General features: G+C 43.0%; 1 protein-coding gene across 1 annotated transcript in view; it reads left to right on the forward strand.

Moving 5' to 3' along the window:
* Nucleotides 1-21,882, forward strand: part of HPS3 (HPS3 biogenesis of lysosomal organelles complex 2 subunit 1) — a 356,110-nt gene that overhangs the window by 136,361 nt on the left and 197,867 nt on the right. The window contains exons 6-7 of the mRNA XM_078668013.1: nucleotides 9,188-9,269; nucleotides 17,433-17,587. Of these exons, the coding sequence (XP_078524139.1) occupies nucleotides 9,188-9,269; nucleotides 17,433-17,587 (237 nt within the window). The remainder of the gene's footprint in view (nucleotides 1-9,187; nucleotides 9,270-17,432; nucleotides 17,588-21,882) is intronic.

A 21,882-nucleotide genomic window follows, 5' to 3' on the forward strand; every position in this document is an offset into this window, starting at 1 on the left:
CAGGAACAGCGTCATGCATTTGGATCGATGTTGCAGCAGGCTGCCATGTAAATAGTTATTTAATAAAACGTTTTACCCTGTTACTTTGCTGGTGTGTTGTATATATTTATAATATTTGCATAGGGTTTGTCGTTATTTTGGGCGGGGTGGGCGGCGGAGCCGAGCTAACTTCTCTTATTTAGTCAGCACATAAATTGACTTACTGGTGCGCATTATTTTGGGTGTACATTTGGAATATCGGTTGGGGTCGGGTTCGTCGTACTGAAATAACCCTTCAAGTTGCTGGTGTAGGCTACTCTCCCATTCACTAGCTCCAGAGAGAGTCGTTCCTAAGTAAGGAAAGTGCTATATTCTTTTTCGTCCTTCACATGTGGATACCATGTTCGGGCTTATTTTTCTCATTCCATTAACCGTTCGATCAACGCCTCAGTCATACAAAAAGCATTCTTTTATTGACCCAGTCGTGCGCCACACATACGCATTCATACCGTACAAATCAGGGCCCATGCGCACATTCATACCATACAATCTTTCACGCTCCCAGAGATAGCTCGTACATATAATGTACCGTCTCACAGAGCTAGCCTATTTTTCCTCGCGTGGAACACGGTGCGGTTTAGGTCTTCTCCATACTTTAGCTGAAATTCCAATGTAACCTGCAGAAAAAGAAAAGAGGGGGGGGGGGCAGCGTTCAAAGCACATCAGCGTGCATAAACACGAAAATGTTTTTATCTACCACGTACTTGACTTATCTCTCTGAGATGCATTCCCTTGTGTCTCGGCAATGGTAGTCTGTTCATTACATAGATCGCCCGAGGGCGGTAGTACAGACCGCGCGTAGGAAAGGGTCAAAAGCCAGGGGTATAGGAGTATGTAACAAGCGAGCCATTTAATTGAAAAAAATAAACGTGACAAACGGTTGCAGGATCAGTGAAGGTTGATTTTTTATTCTAAAGTATAACAGGATCAGTTACAATAAAATCGTCCATACGCACACCAAGGGCGAGTATCATGGGTAACATTACTTCGAAGCTTTAATAATACAATAATCAATAATGAAAAACCGACATCAATAGGGTTGTCCGTATGCCCAGTCAGTACCCTTCCCCGCCCGCCATGTGCACAAAGACCGCATACATCCCCCATAACGTCAAGGCTAAGTAACTAGAACGTCATAAGGAGTTGCAAGTCGCTCCCATACTGGCGCCATTTTGGTCGAGACCAGGCAGGTCCTTTCAAGTGGTGTGGGACCTGCCTGGCTTGGGGAATCTTTCAAGTGATGTGACTGAGGAGCAAATTGTGGACCTCTTTAAAGACTTCAACCCACTACATGTCAAGAAATGTCAAAGCGGAATGAAATGCTTTGCATTTGTAGACTTCAGTTCGGCGAAGACCCAGCAGAATGTTATAAGTAAATGTCATGGCACGAAGTTCAGTGGGCGGTCTGTCATTGTGAAAGCTTCAATTAAGTTGAATGGCTGCAAGAGCCCCGATTACACCAGCAGCCCTGTTAATATGCCGATCTTGGAAAAAGTTCCTCTGTTGGATTGCAATGGCTGCAGTGATGGTCTTGGGAAACTGCTTCCGAAAACTCTAAAGACCACGAAAGCTTGCTATGCTGTTTCTTTGGAAATGCGGTGCTGGGTGATGGAAGTTATTGAAGAGTTGGCAGAGTTGTTTTTTGTAGATTTTGGACGCTCTGCCACAGTCCTGGCTTCGTCATTACGAGCACTTGAAAACAAGACATTCTGGGCAATACCACCCTTGACGCAGCCCTTTATGCTACAAGATGGTGTCTTCCATACAGAAAATATTGTTGGCAGCATTTTGAAAAGAAAGATAAACGGCCGTTCTCCTAGTGAGTCTCACATTCTTACATTTATGAAGAATGTTGAAGAGTAGTATGTTGAAAATCTGAAGCCATCGTTCTACAAACTCTCAACCAGCCTTGGATGGAAAAATCCTGAAGAATGTACAAACTGAAAACCAGTTTTTGTCTGCATAGCATCAGCAGCAACACTTGAGTCAGCTTTGTGTGAAGCCGCCATCTTGATCCAATCAATACCGTCCCCCCGCACACATTCAGGGACCAGGCCGCATTGCGAGGGCACCGCAGGACGTGTCTTCAGGTCAAACGGATTGTGGGACAAGGTCCAGAATGGAAGAGTCACCAAAAAGGCTAAAAGTCCCGCCGGACCCCGGGAGCCGGCCGCCTATGTCGGGGGCGGTCTCAGGCCACACCAGGGCAACAAGACTTGGGGAGGGGGCAGGAGCCAAGCGCCCCCTCCGAGTCCGCGCCACCACACCGCCCCTCGGGGGCCTGGAACAGTCGCCCGGTCCGGACGTGAGCCATGAAGAAGGGCACCAGCCGCCATCTTGATCCAATCAACACCGTCCCCCCGCACACATTCAGGGACCAGGCCGCATTGCGAGGGCACCGCAGGACGTGTCCCCAGGTCAAACGGATTGTGGGACAGGGTCCAGAATGGAAGAGTCACCAAAAGGCTAAAAGTCCCGCCGGACCCCGGGAGCCGGCCGCCTATGTCGGGGGCGATCTCAGGCCACACCAGGGCAACAAGACTTGGGGAGGGGGCAGGAGCCAAGGGCCCCCTCCGAGTCCGCGCCACCACACCGCCCCTCGGGGGCCTCCGTCAAGCGGCTCAGGGAGGCACCGCAGGCAGCGGTTCTTCAGATCAGTGGCTCTCACCGGCAAGGCTCCCCTCCGTCAGCAGCGATCGTTGGAGTCACCAAAAGGCTAAAAGTCCCGCCGGACCCCGGGAGCCGGCCGCCTATGTCGGGGGCGATCTCAGGCCACACCAGGGCAACAAGACTTGGGGAGGGGGCAGGAGCCAAGCGCCCCCTCCGAGTCCGCGCCACCACACCGCCCCTCGGGGGCCTCCGTCAAGCGGCTCAGGGAGGCACCGCAGGCAGCGGTTCTTCAGATCAGTGGCTCTCACCGGCAAGGCTCCCCTCCATCAGCAGCGATCGTTGGCGCTGTGGTTGCGGCCGGAGGCCCCGCCTAGTCAACGCCCTGGCCTCCCCATCTCGTAGGCCGCAGAGTAGTCGGGGAGAAAACCCGGGAACGGTGGCATGCATTACACATCACTAAGATGGCCGGGCCTACGACCCTGGGTTTAAGAGTCTCATGCTCGATCGATTGAGCTGGCCGGATCAGGCAACAAGAAGGTGGGGGGGGTGGCGGCATCAGCAAGGCATTCACCCCCCCACCCGTGCCTCGCTGGATGCCACCTCAGGGTGGACGAATGGGAAGGCCAGTACAACAACATCGTGGCCGTGGTGCTTCCGGGCCATCCACCCAACGACCTCTTCGGCCGATGGCTGCCAGCAAGACCCCGCCCTATACGTGCCGGGGGCCTCGTCTTCCGGATGGGCGTAGCCGCGGACCTGCTGCACAAGGAGGGACAGGAACAGCGTCATGCATTTGGATCGATGTTGCAGCAGGCTGCCATGTAAATAGTTATTTAATAAAACATTTTACCCCGTTACTTTGCTGGTGTGTTGTATATATTTATAATATTTGCATAGGGTTTGTCGTTATTTTGGGCGGGGTGGGCGGCGGAGCCGAGCTGTCTTGCAGACATCATGGCGTCGAGCTCGGTTCCTCTCACTAGTTTCATATTTCTCATGAGGGGTTGTTCCTAATGTTTCTATTTTAGCGAGGTCAAAAAGTGATCCCATCAGTGGCCGACTGATTTTGCTCGATTCCTTTTGTTTTTTTTAACGATTTTTATGTTATAGTTTGCTAGCACGATACAGCGGCTAGTCCGCATTTTATATATATGTCCTTTTTATTAGGGGTGTCCTCCGGTGGAGTCGGATGATCTACCTCTAATAAACGGTCCGGGTTGAACCAACTACCAACAAACGGGGCAGAGATAGGCATGACGGGTTACAAAGGGGACAAAAGTCTGCACTACCTATCCTTCACTATCCGCAAAGACTAAACAGAGTATTGCGACTCTGTGCTTATTTGTGAATAGAGAATCACCCAAAGAGAACCAATTCCGAACGATCATAGGCTATTGGCAGTGGGCAGAGAGGCCATGACACACAAAATGGCTGTCACTTACGTGCATGATGGGGCCTAAAAGGGACTAGATGTCGTGGCCACTGTTTCGCGACTTTCACTTTACTTTCAACAGTGGCTGTGGTGAACATAAATGAACGCCGCTTATGTATACCTAATTTTAGTCATTTTCCACAAAAAAGCTTTTGATATTTGCTATTTAAAAACCATTGAAATTCACTGAAAAAACCATAGGTTATAGACCATATATAGTTAGGAATTAGCATTTACAAAACCTTGAAAATTCACTGAAAAAAACATAGGTTATAGACCATATATAGTTAGTAATTAGCATTTAAAAAACCTTATTTTACTCACACAAAACCATTGAAATTCCATATATAGTTAGTTGCACTAACTATATATCGCTCACCCGCAATCCACTGCTGATGATGTCACATATTACATCATTCATGACATGGTCAGTGACATCACTGATGACATCTCAAATGACATCACTGATGTGAATATATATATATATATATATATATTACCTACTGGCGGTCGCCAGTAGGTAGTTATAGTTAGGATTGTTTTCCATAGGAAATCCGCAACATTCTATTGGGAATAACTTTGGCGCAGATTGAGGGATCTGCCTGTAATTTTCCTCCGCTCCTTTCCTGAAAGTTTGGGGGGGATTTGTCAAGCGGGGGCTGAGATAAATGGGGTTTTCCCCATGTTAATTTCTATAGGGCGGTTGGACTCACTTTTAGCTCGAACGGCTGAATGGATTTTCACCAAACTTGGCAAAATTGTAGGGACTGGTAGCCCGATGTGCCTTTGCTATGTCTCAAGATATGTGCTCCAGAGGATTTTGAGTAATTTAGGTTCAAAAAAATATATATATCTGTAAGCGCGCCCCGGTAACTAAATGACTGTCTCACTAGTGTCTTTATCAGTAACTACATATGTTTTAATGTAGTATATGTGAATATTGATGTATATAAGTGAGTATATGTGAGAGTTAGGGATTGTAAGAGTTCCTGTTTAAATAAGTATGTGTTTCTATAAGTGATTATTTAAGAGAGTAAGTATGCGTAAGGTTCCTTAGAAGTAAGGTGGTAGTGTGTGTATAGCTGTATATGCAAATAAATGGATGTTCAATAGTTTATTTGCATGTGTGAGTATGTGTGAGAGTATCTTTTGGATGACTGTCGGTGTGTAACAGGATGTATATGTGTATCATTATATTTGATGAGTGAGTATACGTATGAGTGATTATATAGAACTGTTGGTGAATGAGTGGATGTGTATATAGATGGTGGAATTATTGAATTGGTTGTTGTAACTGGTATGGGTATCTCCATTTTTTTGAAAATTTTAGTTTCTATTTTTGAATATGTGTTTTAAGGGTTACATTACAGTGAAAGGAGGTCTGTCACTGTATCACAAGGATGGTGTCATCAGTGATGTCATGAGTGATGTCACTGACCATGTCATGAGTGATGTAATATGTGACGTCATCAGCAGTGCATTGCACGCGCAAGTTATAGTGAGTCCAACTAACTATAACGTGGGAATTTCAATGGTTTTATGCGAGTAAAATTTCCAGCTAACTATAACTGGTGTGAAACCTATGGTTTTTTCAGTGAATTTAATAGGTTTTTTAAATGCTAATTCCTAACTATAACTGGTGTGAAACTTATGGTTTTTTCAGTGAATATATATATATATATATATATATATATATATATATATAATTTCAAAAGTTCCAAAGTAACGGTGCTCTCAGTCCGCAAAATAACACATCACCGCTGAAGTCTCCAAGGGTGTTTATTTAAACTAACAACATGCTCACACCTGCCCAATAATGTAGTTACATTCTCTGTGGCGAGCTGGGGCTTAGATGCACCAACTGCATCTAACTACTTACAGTAAATCATTCTGCATGTTGGGCCATATGTATTTATAACTGAACGCAATTAGATTGTTGTAGTGAGTTATACTTCCTTTCCAGGCAAGGTGTACTGGTGCTGGGTTGTGATTTAATCCCTTGATGTATCTTTACTACGCATGGTTGTGATAGCAACGTGTAGTTCCGTGTTGCCGCTCAAACTACAAACATGGCGGTAGACGCCTCCACTGCTTTTTGATCACATCGAGGTGCATGTTCCAAAGGGGTTTAAATTAATTTTCCTCTGTGCAGCTAACAGAAGAGTGTACGAAGACTGGCACATACATATTTCTATTTTTGCAACAAAGTATGCACGATGTGAAAGATTTATTTTACATCGCTCTAAATGTGTGTTGGACAATATCTGACAGAGTATATTATGTCACCAACGCTAAAATGTTTGTTACTTATATGAAATTTCACATTAACGCTGTGTGTTACCAGTCCTGTTTCTATGGCCATGAATCCTGGCGTTATTTACCGGAAACTGTTCACTTGCAAACTAACGTGATCAAGGCTGTCCGCAGCCGAAACATGTTGTTAGTTTAAATAAACACCCTTGGAGACTTCAGCGGTGTTGTGTTATTTTGCGGACTGAGAGCACCGTTACTTTGGAACTTTTGAAATTATTTACACTACCGGCGTGCTCGGCCGGCATTGGTGCCACTTCCCGAGGGGCCGCCGTCAGCGTTTCCTGAGCGGACTTTGAAACTCATATATATATATATAAATATATATATTTTATACACACACGTATGCACTGTTGTTTAAGGGTTCTTTTATTGGGTACATATTAACTAGATGTTGTTTGCACACAAGAGGACTGAGCAGTTGTTTTATTACAAGTATATTGTTTACATTGGTCGAAAGATGAACAAGGCATTTGCACTTTATTGAGCCAGCCACAATAGCACTTTTTAGAGCATGACAACTCAGGCAAGTACTGTATTATAAAATATAACTTTAAAACGAGGATGGCTTTAAGGTACAACAGTTATATAGGCAGTACTTAAAATGTGCATTACCACTTTCAGAAAAGCGTATATTGATGGAACTATTTACAGTTTTTATGAATGCTTTTAGCCAGGTTATAACGATATTGATATTTATATTTATTTACTTATATTTGACTTATTTATATATATATATCCTGTTGTATATTTACTGTGGCTAGATGGTATGACTGGCCAACTGTTCATGGAAAGGGTATTTACACCTGAATGTTGTATAATCCATTAATGCCACAGGTTTAAAAACTTGTAGGCACCAAACAAGAGCTATAGATTGGGACTATATGTAACCAAGCAGTGTTTTGCACACTGATTGCTCAGGCACTTGTCACTTTAAATTTTGGAAACAAGAGAAAACAAATGAGAAAAAAACAGGAATTGTTGCACTTAGGGTATTTAAACCAACCATGTACTGTGTTTCGTGTCATGTGATCAAGACGCTCTGGGGTCGAAACGCGTCATGCTCATGGTGAGTTTGGTGATTTAATACATTTAAAATCTGCACCTACTTCGTGGTCTGTGCTCCTGTTCCTGTGTGTATATATATATATATATATATATATATATATATATATATATATATATTAATATCACACGTATAAGTAGGCAAATGCAACTGTTAAATGCATGGAATAAAATACATAAAACAATATACAAGCAGATAATATGGATGTCCGCTGCAAGAAATCAGAAAGAGTTATACGCTAAATACATCAGATGATTATAACCACTGAAGACTTCAATGTGCACACAGACACACTCACACATCACAATGATGATTATAGCCACTGGAGACTTAAATGTGCACCCAGACACACTCACACATCACAATGATGATTATAGCCACTGGAGACTTAAATGTGCACCCAGACACACTCACACATCACAATGTCAATAATCAAAAATAAAACACCTAACCGGCTGCAAACACTGCATCTTAGCCCACTCCAGACTGTGGGATTCACAGCCGGGGTGATGAGCCTAATCAAACCGTGTTCTGCAACACTGAAGTAGACACGTCCGTCATTCAGGTACAAATCCCAGTTTCCAAGTCAACAAACCCCAGTTTTATAATCTCAAAGCACTAGAAGTTTCCAAGAGGCCTTCCTCTACGCAAAGAAACTTACTGGAGGGAAGAGGTGTGGCGCCGCGGCCAGGGCGACTGACGCTGGATTCTGGGGACCACGGTTCGATCCCCGGCTCCGGCGGCAGGTTAGCCCAGCACCATGTGACTCTGGGCAATAGCTCGCTTAATCTTCCCGACGGCCCCCAGCGCCTAGAGACCCTTACGGGTGATTGTGCGCTTTACAAATGTGGACTTTACTGGAGTTGGCCACTCTCGTCACAAGCATTCCAAAGGCAAAAGAGTTCTCAAGTGTCCTGCGCTCCTTCATGTGCCAACCTCTTATCTAAACGAAGCTTACGAAAGTCTCCACCAGTACAGAAAACAATCTCCAAAAACAACCTTGAACGTGAATAGCCTAAACAACTTGAGTAATCTGGTGTCCTGTCTGTGTGCACAAAAGCTCAAGCTAGACTGAGACAGAATTCAAGATGGCATGAGGGCATGTCAAAGCCAATAGTAAGAACTTGATAATACTTCCCTATGTACAACACAATGCACATTTGTGCACCACTGCATTTTAAACTGCACTCCGAGACCAAGAAGTACATTCCACACCTCTCTTTCTCTCTAATGCTTTCAAATACACATCCCACACATTCTGTTCCTGGCAAGGCTGTTCTACCCTGAGAAAGAGCTCCCATTCTAAAATCGCAAACGGACAAGAAAGAAATCTTCAAGGAAAAAGGCACATGCAGAAAACATGATTTCGTACATTCAAGCTAGGATAAAGTAAAACACCAAAAGTCAATTAAAATAATGGTAGTCAAAGGTCATCATGTGGTCTCAATACATGGGAGTGTTTCTAGCACTACAGTTCCTGATGCACAGGATATAAACTTCTTATGCATCACAAACCAGTTTGCTATTTATAATGTTTCTGCTTAAGCTATCATCAAGCTACGCAAACAGTATTGTAAAGGAAAGCATACATGGATGAGTAGATGTTTACTACTCTAAATCTGCATCTATTGCCTTTGACATTATTGTTCAAGTTAATATCTTGCAGTCAGTTTTGTTACTGGTTGATTGTGTGGTACCAGACTATATTTCACAGTTTTTGTCTCTTGTAGCAACAACTTGCAGTGTTTCACCGTACGATGCAGTGCAGTAGCAGCACGCGATGAAGATCCATATATTGATACCACAATGAAGGTACAGTGCAGATATAAGCAACTTTTTACATCATTACCCAGACTCTGGCAAAACTGAGTCTATGTCTTCTCTACATCTCTTCTAAACTTTTAAAAAGCTAAACTTTCATGGAATTGAAATGTTCTTAAACTGATAGAGCCAACTAGTCTTTGGTGTGGTGGATGGTCTTAGGAGTCGGGGTGGGAGGTTTGGTGGGGAATTGATTTATTTCTAATTCAGACATTATCTGGTGAAGGGAACCGCATTTACAACTCCGTCATTACCATGCATTGCCTTTAGAGCGCAACCATTCCAACTCATATGCCTTTACCACGCATACCTCTGCATTGAAAATGTAAGTATTTCGGAGGTGAGTGATATATAGATGGCATGTTTGGCTGTAGATACACCTGCTTAGCAGAAGTCTGCCATCTAGTGTTGTACTCGGAACTGTGCAAGCTGTTTTTAATCGAAGAAGTCTTTCGAGTCACGAGGTGCAGTGACGATTCCTCCTCTTGCTTGCAATATGCTTGGTCCTTGACTCCATTGTTAGATTGTGGGGTTTTTCTCACCATCAGGTTCGGTCGTGTGCTCCACTGCTCGGGTTCGACACCATTGTTAGGATACTTTCTAATACAATTGATATTGGTTCAATTGCGACTCAATCACTATTTTACAAAATATTATATAGCCGCTGAGTTTGTCTGGGGACTCCATTCGGTCACTGCCTTTGGGACCTTTGCTCTCTGGGACAGAAATTCTTGGACGTTCCTTTTGAAAAACAGCAAAGGGGCGGCGGAACAGACACCCTTCTGATTTTGTCCTTCATGTTCCACAAAATTCCCATGTACAGATTTACACGAGGTTTGTAATTTTTGTTTGTCTCCAGACCATCGAGAAGAGACCTGCGAGGTTTGCAGGTTGTTCCTATCAAAAAAGACTTTACGAGATCGGATCAAAAAGCAAAAAGACTCCAAATGTCTTGATGCTGCTTTGAAGAGACTGTTGACATTTTCGTTTGAGAGGAACAAAAATCGAAATACAGGTGCATCTGTCTGCTGCAGATAAGGGTAACTTCTCTCCAGACCACGGCTCATAGTCTGATGCAGAACATGATAACGCCACGTCACGGCCAGAAAAATTGAGTACTTTGCCCCGTTCGCCTCCACCCAGGCAATCAGCACCAACACCCCAAATGTTTGCTGTTGGGCCACCACTGCCTACAGGCCATGGTCCGCACCATCCAGTTGCTTCTGGAACGTCTAGCCTCGGCTCTGAAGAAACAGCCTAAAGTGCAAGTCTTAGATCTGAAACTCTCCGCCTTGGAATCAACCTGACTTTGCGCACCAAAACATCCAAAGGCAGACGCTAGCACGTTTTCGGCACCAAACTTTTTGCATCCGAAGAAACAAACCAATTCAGCACCGAAAAAGCAGGCTTCAGAACCAAAACCCTCGGCAACTAAATTAACCGGGAATAAAACAGAGTTGACGCTGAAAAAAGGAACTATTGCACCAAATTCCCAGAGACTATACAAATAGTACTTGAGAAGTTACTTCGGCAGCTGGATTCTCTGCAAAAACATTTAATAATCTACCCTGATGGGAGAGAATCCTTACCAGACCCCCTCATTAACACATACAGCCAGCAAAAAGATAACTGTCTCCTGAAGAGGCAATGGATGTTCCTCTCCAGCAGACCCTACGTACATTAAAAGTAAGCTCAGACCAGACTCTCTAGTGGTGGCCACTGCTTGTAAGCGGGCAAACTCTTAAACAACTGGTGAAACTCCCCCACCAGACAAAGAAAATAAACATATAGATACTGCTGGCAAAAGGGTGGCCGCACAATCAGCCAACCATTGGGGAATTGCCAGCTTCATTGGTCTCTTGTCATGCTGTGATAGGGCACACTTGGACAAAATGAATATGAGACAATACAGCACCTTCCAGAAGGACATTAAAAAGGAGCTTACCAAATTCAATCAGAGGGGAAACGTATCTCTAATACAAATATAAGATATGCCCTGGATGTAGCTGACAAAGCTGCCAATGGCATAAATTCTAGCCTTATACTAAGATGACATGCCTGGCTAAAGGGTATATGACTTCAAGTCAGAAGTTCAGCATTACTTATTAGCCCTTTCCTTCGACGGAGAACATCTTTTTGGGCCACAGGTGAATACTCTCCTAGAAAAGATTAAAAAAAAGATAACGAAACAGCTATGGGAACCTTAAACACAATCACAATGGGGCTCCTTTCACTGCTCCACCTATCGTGGAGGATTTAAAACATCCTCCACTGACATAGCCACCTCTTTTACTAAAAGACAAAATCAAGCATCCTCTCCTAGAGGATACTGATAAAACAGTCATAGAGTCAGAGGCAGAGGAGTTTTTACCAAAGTCCTCCTCTTCCACCACCACCAAGCCTTGACTCGCCATTCCCACCCCCCAACACCCCCCCCCCACGAGTACACAACACCCCCCAACAACCCCCCTCCCGAGTACACAACATCTGTCGGGAAAGTTTACAGTAATTTCTTTCCACAGTTTCTTTTCGCATGGATGAATATCATATCCGATCAACGGTTGATGGATATTAGCCAACTTTGTTTTTGTCTGGAGCTCACTTAAACACCTCCAAACATTCCACCTCGCACCCACAGACCAAAGTACTAATCAAAAGAGCAACAGAACTAGTGTGATTACAACAACAAGGCACCGGGGTATATTTCATTTACTTCCTTATATCAAAAAAGGACAGAGCTCTAAGACCCATTCTAGACCTCAGATCTCCAAACCGGTACATTCTTATGGTCCCTCTTCAGGACATCATTCCACTGCTGCAATAGGGAGACTTCATGACTGCTTTAGATCCAAAGGATCTACATTTTCACATTCCTGTTCACCCTGCACATAGGCAGTACCTCAGATTTGCTTTCAACGGACAACACTTTTTGTTCAAAGTGCTTCCTTTTGGGTCATCACATCCCCTATGGCGTTTACCAAATGTTTGGCAGTAGTAGCAGCCCACTTGCGCAGACAAAACATACAATTTTTTCCTTATCTGGATGATTGACTTATCAAAAGCAATACATATCACAAAGGTTTGCAACACACTCCAACAACTAAATCTACTTCACCAGTTAGGCTTTACAGTCATTGCAGTAAAATCACACCTGCACCCTTTCCAAATACAGTCTTACTTAGGAGCCATCCTAAATTATCAAACTGGAGTGGCTTACCCTAATGCAGCAAGGATACAAACTTTCAAAACGCTTATTCTGCAGTTACAGACTCACAAACAGAGTTCAGTGAGAATAGTTATGCGGCTCTTAGGAACCATGGCCTCATGCATAGCTATAGTACCTCATCGCAGATTCAATATGTGCCTCTCTATAACAATGTTTAACGCAACAATGGTCTCACGCAGAGGGTCAGTGCGAGGATTTCGTGTTGATCAGCCATCAAGCTGTCCACTCTCTGCAACGGTGGAACTCCAAGAATCTCTTATAGGGATGGCCTTTCATAGACCCAATTCTGCAAACAACCGTAGTGACAGACCCATCAATGACTGGATGGGGAGCGCACTTACAGAAGCTGACTGTACATGGGCAGTGGACACACAGTCAATCTCTCCCACATATGGTACCTAGAGCTGCTAGCTGTTTATCTAGCGATAGAAGCATTCGCTCCTCACATCATAGGCATAGCAGTCCTAATCAATACAGACAACATGACCTCCGTGTATTTGCTGCAAAAACAGAGGTGGAGGACCAATCTCCACAACTGTCTCTCCTAGCACAGAACATCTGGAAGTACGCTCTCCAACACAACTATCAGTTATTAGCAGAGTACATACCAGGAGTGAAGAATGGCTTGGCAGATCTCCTCAGCAGGACCCACCAACAAGTCCATGAGTGGGAACTCTGCATACAAGGCTTCACTCACTCTTCCAACAGTGGGGACAAACGGACATAGACCTATTTGCAACACCACGAAAAGCGAAATACCTAAACTTTGCCTCCAGGTTCCAAAATCCAAGGGCAATGATCTAGGGATCAATTGGTTCAGGGATATTTGCTTACACCTTTCCACCTCTCCCCCCTGCTTCAATTTGTAATTCGCAACTGAGGCAGACATCCGTGACAGTCACCCTAGTTGTTCCTACATGGGCCAGGCAACCATGTTTCACAACACTACTATCGAGTTATCACTAGTCCCACATCAAGTACTACTCAATAGACAAGACCTTATCGCTCAGAACCAAGGATCAGAAAGACACCCAATCCCCAGATCTCTCAATCTTGCAATTTGGCTCCTCAGGTTTTAGGATTTGGATATTGAAATTTACCACAAGATTGTATGGCTATCCTAAAAGAAGCAAGAAGACCCACAACGTGGGCATGCTGTGCAGTAAAGTGGAACTGCTTTGTTCAGTGTTTTCACTGAAAGGATATTGATCCACTGAATGCATCACCTCAAAACATTCTCTGCTATACCTGCTTCATTTATCAACTGCAGGGTTAGCTTTCACATCTATAAAAATACTTCTTGCAGCACTAGCTGCATACCTTCAAAATAGAGAACAAACTTTAATATTCAGAATTCCCATATTTAAGGCTTATCTACAAGGTTTCAAGAGAATCATTCCACCAAGAGCTCCACCTACACCAGTGTGCAATCTTAATATTGTGCTAACAAGGTTAATGGGTCCCCCATTTGACCAATGTGCACATGTCCGCTACAGTTTTTATCATGGAAACTTGTTTTTGTCATTGCAGTTACTTCAATCAGAAGATTGGGAGAGATTCAAGCATTTACTCGGGGAAACCATTTTTCAAAATACTCAAAGACAAAGTGGTTTTATGAACTAATCCTAAATTCCTACCAAAAGTAGTCTTACAATTTCATATGACTCCGTCTTTTGAAATGCATGTAGTTTTCCTCAACCAGACACAGGGCAAGAAAGAGCATTACATACATTAGATGTTAAAAGAACACTAATGTACTATATTGATCGGAGAGTCCTTTCGGAAAACTCAACAACTATTTGTGGCACTCTCCAAACCACATAAAGGTTAAGCAATTTCCAAATCAGGTATTGCACATGGATAGTACAATGTATCCAAACCTACTGTGCTAAAGCCAAAAGACCTCTCCCTATACCACCAAAATCTCATTCTACATGCAAAAAAGGAGCTTCTGTGGCATTTCTAGGGAATACACCAATAGCTGACATATGGAAAACCGCTACATAGACTACACCGCACACATCTCCAAAATATTACTGTGTAGATGGCTGGACAACAAGCAAATGCCGGCCAAGTGGTACTATGTACTTTATTTTAAACAAATGCACCCAGCACAAGTTAGCCACTGCTTACGAGGAGAACTGTTTTTTAGTGTATGCTAAGCATGTTTATCTACAGCCACATATAACTCAAATGGTAAATGTTACTTAGCCTGTAAGCATCTGTTTGGGGCATGTAGTGCTGTAGTCACATCAATCAATCGAAAATTGTTAAGCTTGGTTAAACACCCAATAGGGTATCCAGGCACTCGTAGGCCCTGGAGACTTATTCAAACAGTCCGGTCTTGAGGGCCGTTCGGAATTCCGGAAGTGAGGTGACGGTCCGGAGGTGCGTGGGGAGGCTGTTCCGGATTTTTGCTGCTATGTGGGAGAAGGAGCGTCCTCCCCTTCTGCTTTGGTAGATGGAGGAATATGAGCAAGTGAAAGGGAGGGTAGCATAGTCTTCTCAATGGTTGGTGGAAGTTCAGGTGGTGGTTAATGTAGGTGGGTCCTTGGTTATGGAGAGCTTTGTGTGCGTGGGTCAGCAGCTTGATTTGGCATCTCTTCTGTACTGGGTGCCAGTGGAGTTTCCTGAGGTGGGGTGTAATGTAGATTCGTCGGGGAAGGCAGAGGATGAGTCTGGTGGCTGCATTCTGTATTGTCTGAATGTGGGCATGATTCCTACGTAGAGGGTATTGCCGTAGTCCACGCGACTCATGTGAGGGCTTGTGTCATGATGCATCTAGTATGTAGGGGTAGCAGCTTGAGGATCTTATGTAGCATACGCAGAGTAAAGAAGCAGGCGGAGGAGACTGTGTTGATCTGTGATTTAAGTGAGCTTGTTGTCAGTGATAATTCCAAGGTTTCTAGCATGGTTGGAGGGAGCTGTGTGGGTCCTAGGTCTGATGCCACCAGGAATCGTTCCATGTGTTGCTGCTGTTGCGAAAGATCAGTACTTCCATCTTTTCTGTGTTCAGCTGCAGGCAGTTGTTCTTCATCCAGTCAGCGATGTTTATCATGCATCTGTGGAAGTTGGTTCTGGTGGTGGTAGGGTCATCGGTGATTGAGTATGAGTTGGGTGCCCTCTGCTTACGAAATTACGTTGAGACCGTGGGATCTGACGGTGTTGGCCAGAGGGGTCATATGTGCATTAAAGAGGGTGGGGCTGAGGTATGAGCCCTTGGGAACACCACAGGTGATCGCCTTGGCTTCAGAGGTGAAAGATCGGAGGTAGATCTCTGGGTTCTTCTGTTGAGGAAGGTGGTGGTCCATCTGAGCACGTCCCCTTGGATGCCGATGTGGTGTAGTTTTTCACTGTGTTCTGGGATATGGTGTTAAAGGCGAGGAGGATCAAAGCTGCTGTTTCTCCTGAGTCAAGGAGGGTTTGGATGTCAGTGGCTGCGATCAGGGCGGTTTCAGTGCTGTGATTGGGAGGCGTTGAGTAGCTGGTTACATGCGCCCACCCTCCTCCCTAAAGACTTGTGTTAGTTGCATTTATCTACATCATACATTACGTTATTGTTACATGGCCATCTGTATAGTATACACTATACGTTCACTACATCCTTATCCGCAAAACGAAATCACAAAGGTCTGAGTAAGAAAAATGGACAAACCTACAAGGCAACACAGTTAGTTGCAAGGCAAAGACATGGAGTAGATGGGGAAGGACAAATCTATGATTTTGGCATATTCTGAGCAAAATATGTTTAAAGTGGAATATTTAGCATTTGAGGAAAAATAGTGCCACAGATGCAGCCAGTTCTTCGAAAAGTGTCTGTCAGGGTAACCAAAGCAGATGGAAGGTACCTGAGAGATAGTTTAGGTGATCGTAGCTTTCAAAATGCAATAACAATCTTGCTGGTAAGTGCAAAGTTCTGAAAAGTATACTGAGAAGGCAATCAAGAGGGAGGGTCTAGAAGAAATACAACAGAGACATTTTCTGCACTTGAAAAAGTCAAGATATTTTGAATTTTTCTATCAATGGTTTACACCTTTGGACAGGGTCCGCAGAGTGTTCAAGTCAAAATTCTATAACTTAAAAAACCAAAATGTCCACACTGAGGCAAAAGTAACACAATAATCTGTGCAGATGGATTTTTTAGAGTCTATGTACATTCTAACAAGAGGCATCTCTTCCCACCACCAGAACCCGTATCACAAACCATCTAATTTTAATTCCCAGGGAACAGAAAATGTTTTACTCGTGTACTTGTTGCCATGCATAAAGAGGTTGTAAAGTCAAAATCAGACAATAATTAAAGAATGTGATTTTGTATTTTGCTGCATTAATTGGTTGCACTGGAGTCTCCGGGCCAAGATTAGTAATTGTTTTTCCCGAAATTTTCACTTGCCTCAAAGCTGTTATGATTCAGTCACTGAGACTCCTCTAAACTGAATGTTTTAAGCACTTGACGAACTAGTTTTTAAGTTTGGCTTTGTCCAGTTATTTTGTTGTTGTTGCGTACTTTGAGCGTTACAGTGAAACTACAGTTTATTAGACAACTTTGTGACTGAAGCATTTTAACCATTGTTGAAAATTGCTGAAGTGATCCACTTGCTCACAATTAAAAATCTAGCAAGACAGGCATAGTCTTATTCAATATTTTGGAATATATTTTCATGCTTAGAATACCATTTGAGTGCTGTATGGTCCTAAATTCATTGCATTTCAGAGAGAATTTTGAGTTAAGTGCACACTGGAAGAAATAACATGAGCTTGATGTACACCAGCCGCAATATCTTATTAATATTCTCAAATTTAATATTAATCACACTAATCAACATTGAATGTTAGTATGTAATTGTATCATTCTATTTTTATTGAAAATGTCATGCCAGCTTGTTCTGATTATTAAAATCTATCTTCCTGTGCTGTCTTTTATGTAGACATGTCCACCGGTGACACTGGATGTGTGTGCTTTACGAATGCAGCTCTTTATAGGACTGAATACTATTTGCCATTTTAAAAACCACGTGCTTCTTCTCACAAAGGCTAACACAGAAGATTACTCAGAGAGAGTGAAACCACCTAAAAGATCTAGGTAAGTGTATGTTCATGAATTTAAAATATGTGCTTGTCGGTAGCAAATGCCTTTAAGCTCCCATTCTTCTACTTTCCCGCATAATACTGCATTTTAGCTATAATGAGATCACTCTAAAATTATGTTTTAATTTGCTTGAAGGTATCAAGATTTTCTGCTGGATTAGATTTCTCAGGATTGCATATGGTTTTCTAGTAATGTAGTGCTGAGAATATTACATATTACTGAGTTCGAGAACTTGTAATCATACACTTCTCCAGTATGGGATCTTCCATAGATTCACATGCTTGAATCAGTTCCCGTCATAAAAGTGGGAGTCTCACAGTACCATTTAAAGCAGTAGTCAATGACATACATAGCAGTTAATGTTAAAAAACATTGACTTCAAAACTTATCTTCATTATTCAATACGTACTAAAGTTTAGCCAATCAGGTGACAGCACCCTCTAGAACACTCGGCACAGAGGCTTCAGTCCCTCAGATTTTCTTCAGCACAATGTGTGATGGAAGTCTCCCTGGGCTCTGCTCAGTTTACTACAAATATATCTAGTGTCAAGAAGATTTTCCTTTAGGACAAAATTTATATCTACTTATATATATTCTACAACCATGACAGAACTACCTAAGAAGAGACTGTTCAGGCCATGTGGAACATGTAGCAAAAAGAGGCTGCAGTCAGAGGACCCACACAAGGAGTCCCTCTACTGTCTCCATCCTTAACACAACATGAAGAATTGCAAGTCGTGCCACACTTTTTCTCAAAATACTTTGAAGGACAGAGAGGGAATGTTACTGATTTGGCTTCAGAAATTAAAATCTAAAGAAAACCCTTTCTCTGAGGAGAGGAGTGATGATTACTCAAAGACCGTAAAATCCGATAAGAGGGGTAGGCCTTGTGAACATGTGCCTCCGGGGTCACCAAAAGGCCATAACAAAGCCCCACCATGGGTCCTCAGGGCATTCAAAAAGATCAGAGGAACATCCACATTCTTCAAAAAAGGAGAAATTTCCCTCAGAAAAGGTGAATACGGAGCCTACTTCTCCTTCACTGAAGGGTGCACAACTAAATAGTCATCCGAAAACCGTTTCATCCTCTCAATGTGAATTCTCATCGGTAATAACCACTACAACAACCTCAACGCACGGGCGTGGAATTTAATGAAATATCTACTTGTCTATGCGGCAGGTTGCTTCATAAATCTACTTGTCCCATAACAAATCCACTTGTCCCTTTGGTGCCATGTATTGCGGTGACAAATTATGGCAGCAATCTCATTATATAAGAGCTCTTTTATAGCCTCTCTGATTATGCCAGGGCTCATACCATAGTAGTGTTTGAATACTTGCAATCCTCTTATGTTGCACGTTTCCACATATCTACATAGTGGGGCTGAAAGTAGTGGTAAGCAATAGTTACAGGGTTAGGATGCCCTTTTAAGTCTGTGCAAATCTACTGACTTGCATGTTTTAACGGTTTTCAACAACTCTTCTCTAATCTTTTACCATACTGAGAAATGTTCGAAATGTACTCCTGACAGTAGCAGACATAAACCTTCTAGAGTTGGGGAAAAAAGTGGTTGGAGGGAAAATTGAACTTGCAAACACTTATTTTCGCATGAGCAAATCTACACTTGCATATTTGGTCATGCTAAAATGCAGTTCAAAAATATTTTCTAGGAGTACTATTTCTTTTTCTACTTCTGTAAATTCTTGGGAATTTACGAAAGCCGTATATCTTAAGTTAACGCATGGACATATACCATTTGTGCACTTTTGAGTCTTTCTTTACTAATATGGCTCCTAATTTGGTCTGGCATTGACTATGACCGTTAGCGTTTATTAAAATTCTGACTCTCTCTCTCTCTCTCTCTCTGTATCGGCTGGCTTCGCTGCGAGTGACAGCATTCTGCTCTTTCACGAGGAGCATATCGGCAAACAAAGTAGTTTTGTTCAGTGCTAGTAACTACTGTGGTAGTGTGTGCTTTTTGAGGCCCAAAAACAATTTTTGCTTTTGACAAAGTTTGTTATAATGGTGAGGGCCCGGCAGCTCCCACACCAATACGGTTTTACAAAAACCATGCCAAAACAAGTCACACATTGACAAAACTGAAAAGCTGACCACCAATTTTCAGACCCACTGGCTTTGCCAATGCTTGTTTAGTTTTGTTTCCGATACTCCTTATTGAAACTGGTTACACTGACTTTCCATTATGAATATTTTTGGGAAATACTAGCATGCATCAGGACGTTACTAAATTATGCTGCAAAGAAATGGTACATGACATTTTAATGTAGTATAGCTAAATGTTTCTTTCCTGCTTTCATTTTTATGAACATTTTATTTTGATAGCAAAGAATCATCAATCTTGCTTTCAAGCTTCTGCAAATATTTGCATCAAATCAGAGAGCATTCTGGGAGCATTATACATAGGCTCATAGTACTGAACTTTGAAAACACATGTACACATTTTTATACTGGAACCACTGTCTGCAGTGGAGTCAGAGCTTACAACATTTACTTAGAGCGCTCACTCTAACAATAAAGGCTTTCAATTAATGAACCATGAATACAGGTTTGAACATCATTAACATATGGACACAAATATTACCTTAACTGCAGACAGTGCTCTTCCCTGATCCATAAAGTGGTACTGCAAACTGGCAGCCAAAGGGTTTGTGCTGCACGGGGTTGGGTCTACTTGTCCCAAGGACAAAATACATATAAAAACGTGTTGCTCTTGACCCCAAACAGTATGTCCCGGGCGTCAGGCTATAGGAGTTCCACATCCCTGCAACGTTTACATCTACGGTTTCACCTATGATTCTCTCGTCGTCACCAAGAGTTTTGACGATGGTAACAACTGCAAGAATTCTCTCAACCATGATCGTCAACCAAAAAGACCTCAAATAAAATGTCGGCAATAGCACTGTTGACGATGATGGCTATTTTGACGATGTCAACAATGATATTCCCACCGACAAGAGTCCTGTCACCCACAACAACGCTGACGAACGCCCCATCAACTACAACAATGCTGGCGGGAGCCCAGTCGACAGCAACACATCCATAGACTATCCCGTCGATGACAAAATGGACAACGACATTGTTGACAAACACCACTGATGCCATTATCAATCATTTCTGTAAAAGAAAGATCCTTTACAGACCCAATATTACCAGCTCATACATGGCCAAGCAAGGTTTCACCTTTCCCACCTGCACATCTCCTATACGACGAATCAGAGGATGAGGTCCCCTTTGAGGGTGGCATGGTCCCTCTTAAATCTGAAATGTCAGGAGGATGATGAAGACGGCGATCAATATAATGGGGAGCAATATTATGCTCCAGCGGAACAATCTCAGCAATATGACGATGAGTACTCTGGTTTTGGTTGACAGGACCAGCATGAAGAGTCAGTTTAAATGCCACTGACTTTGGTTAATAATCTCCCGCATATGCTACAAGACTAATACAAGAGGTTTACAGAGCCTGCAACAGTTGCTCCTCCACCACAAGCACCAAGACCAATGTGTTGACCACAAATCCAGACACCAGTCACATGCTCGCTGCGGGTATTAACAGCACAAATGACCCCATTACCCAAACTGGCTAGTACATTGGCTGAATTGCCATTGTATAACGCAACTTCCTCAGATGAGGACAGAGAAGAAGGTAAGATCAGGGACAGTTCTTCAATTCCCAGTGCGTTGGATGACTATCTGTTCCCAACACCATCTTCGCCTAGGCAACCACCAGTGGAATCCACACCAGACTATATTGGTGACTTCATATGGAAAGGGCAGCTAAAAGGTTCCAGGTCCTTCTATCTAAAAAACAATCAGACTGCTTCCTCTACGATTTTCTAGAGCCAATCAGAAAATCAATCGAGGTATTGTGGACTTTATATGGTACATAGGCATCAAGGCTATAAAAAATCCAGCGACAGTGTCGCTAGTGCTGCCTCGACTGGATAAAAAACATAAAGCACCAGACTATTTACCAGCATGTTTAATTAATCATCCCAAACCGGATTTGGTTATAATGCAAGTGGTCCAGCGTCACTCTAAGAATTCATTTACCTCTATTATGACACCACCAGATCGAGACAGGCGTAGGCTGGATAATATTGGAAAACACTTCTATACCATGGTAGCCACTACTGTCAGAGCAGCTAACTCCTTAGCGATATTAGGACGTTACGACGGGCAGGTGTGATCTGACATTGCTGCATACATTGACCTCTTTCCAGAAGAAAAATTCTGCAGGAAGGAGAGAGAACTTCACCGGAATTTT

Source organism: Lissotriton helveticus, chromosome 11, assembly GCF_964261635.1.
Source record: "Lissotriton helveticus chromosome 11, aLisHel1.1, whole genome shotgun sequence".
NCBI classification, from domain to species: Eukaryota; Metazoa; Chordata; class Amphibia; order Caudata; family Salamandridae; genus Lissotriton; species Lissotriton helveticus.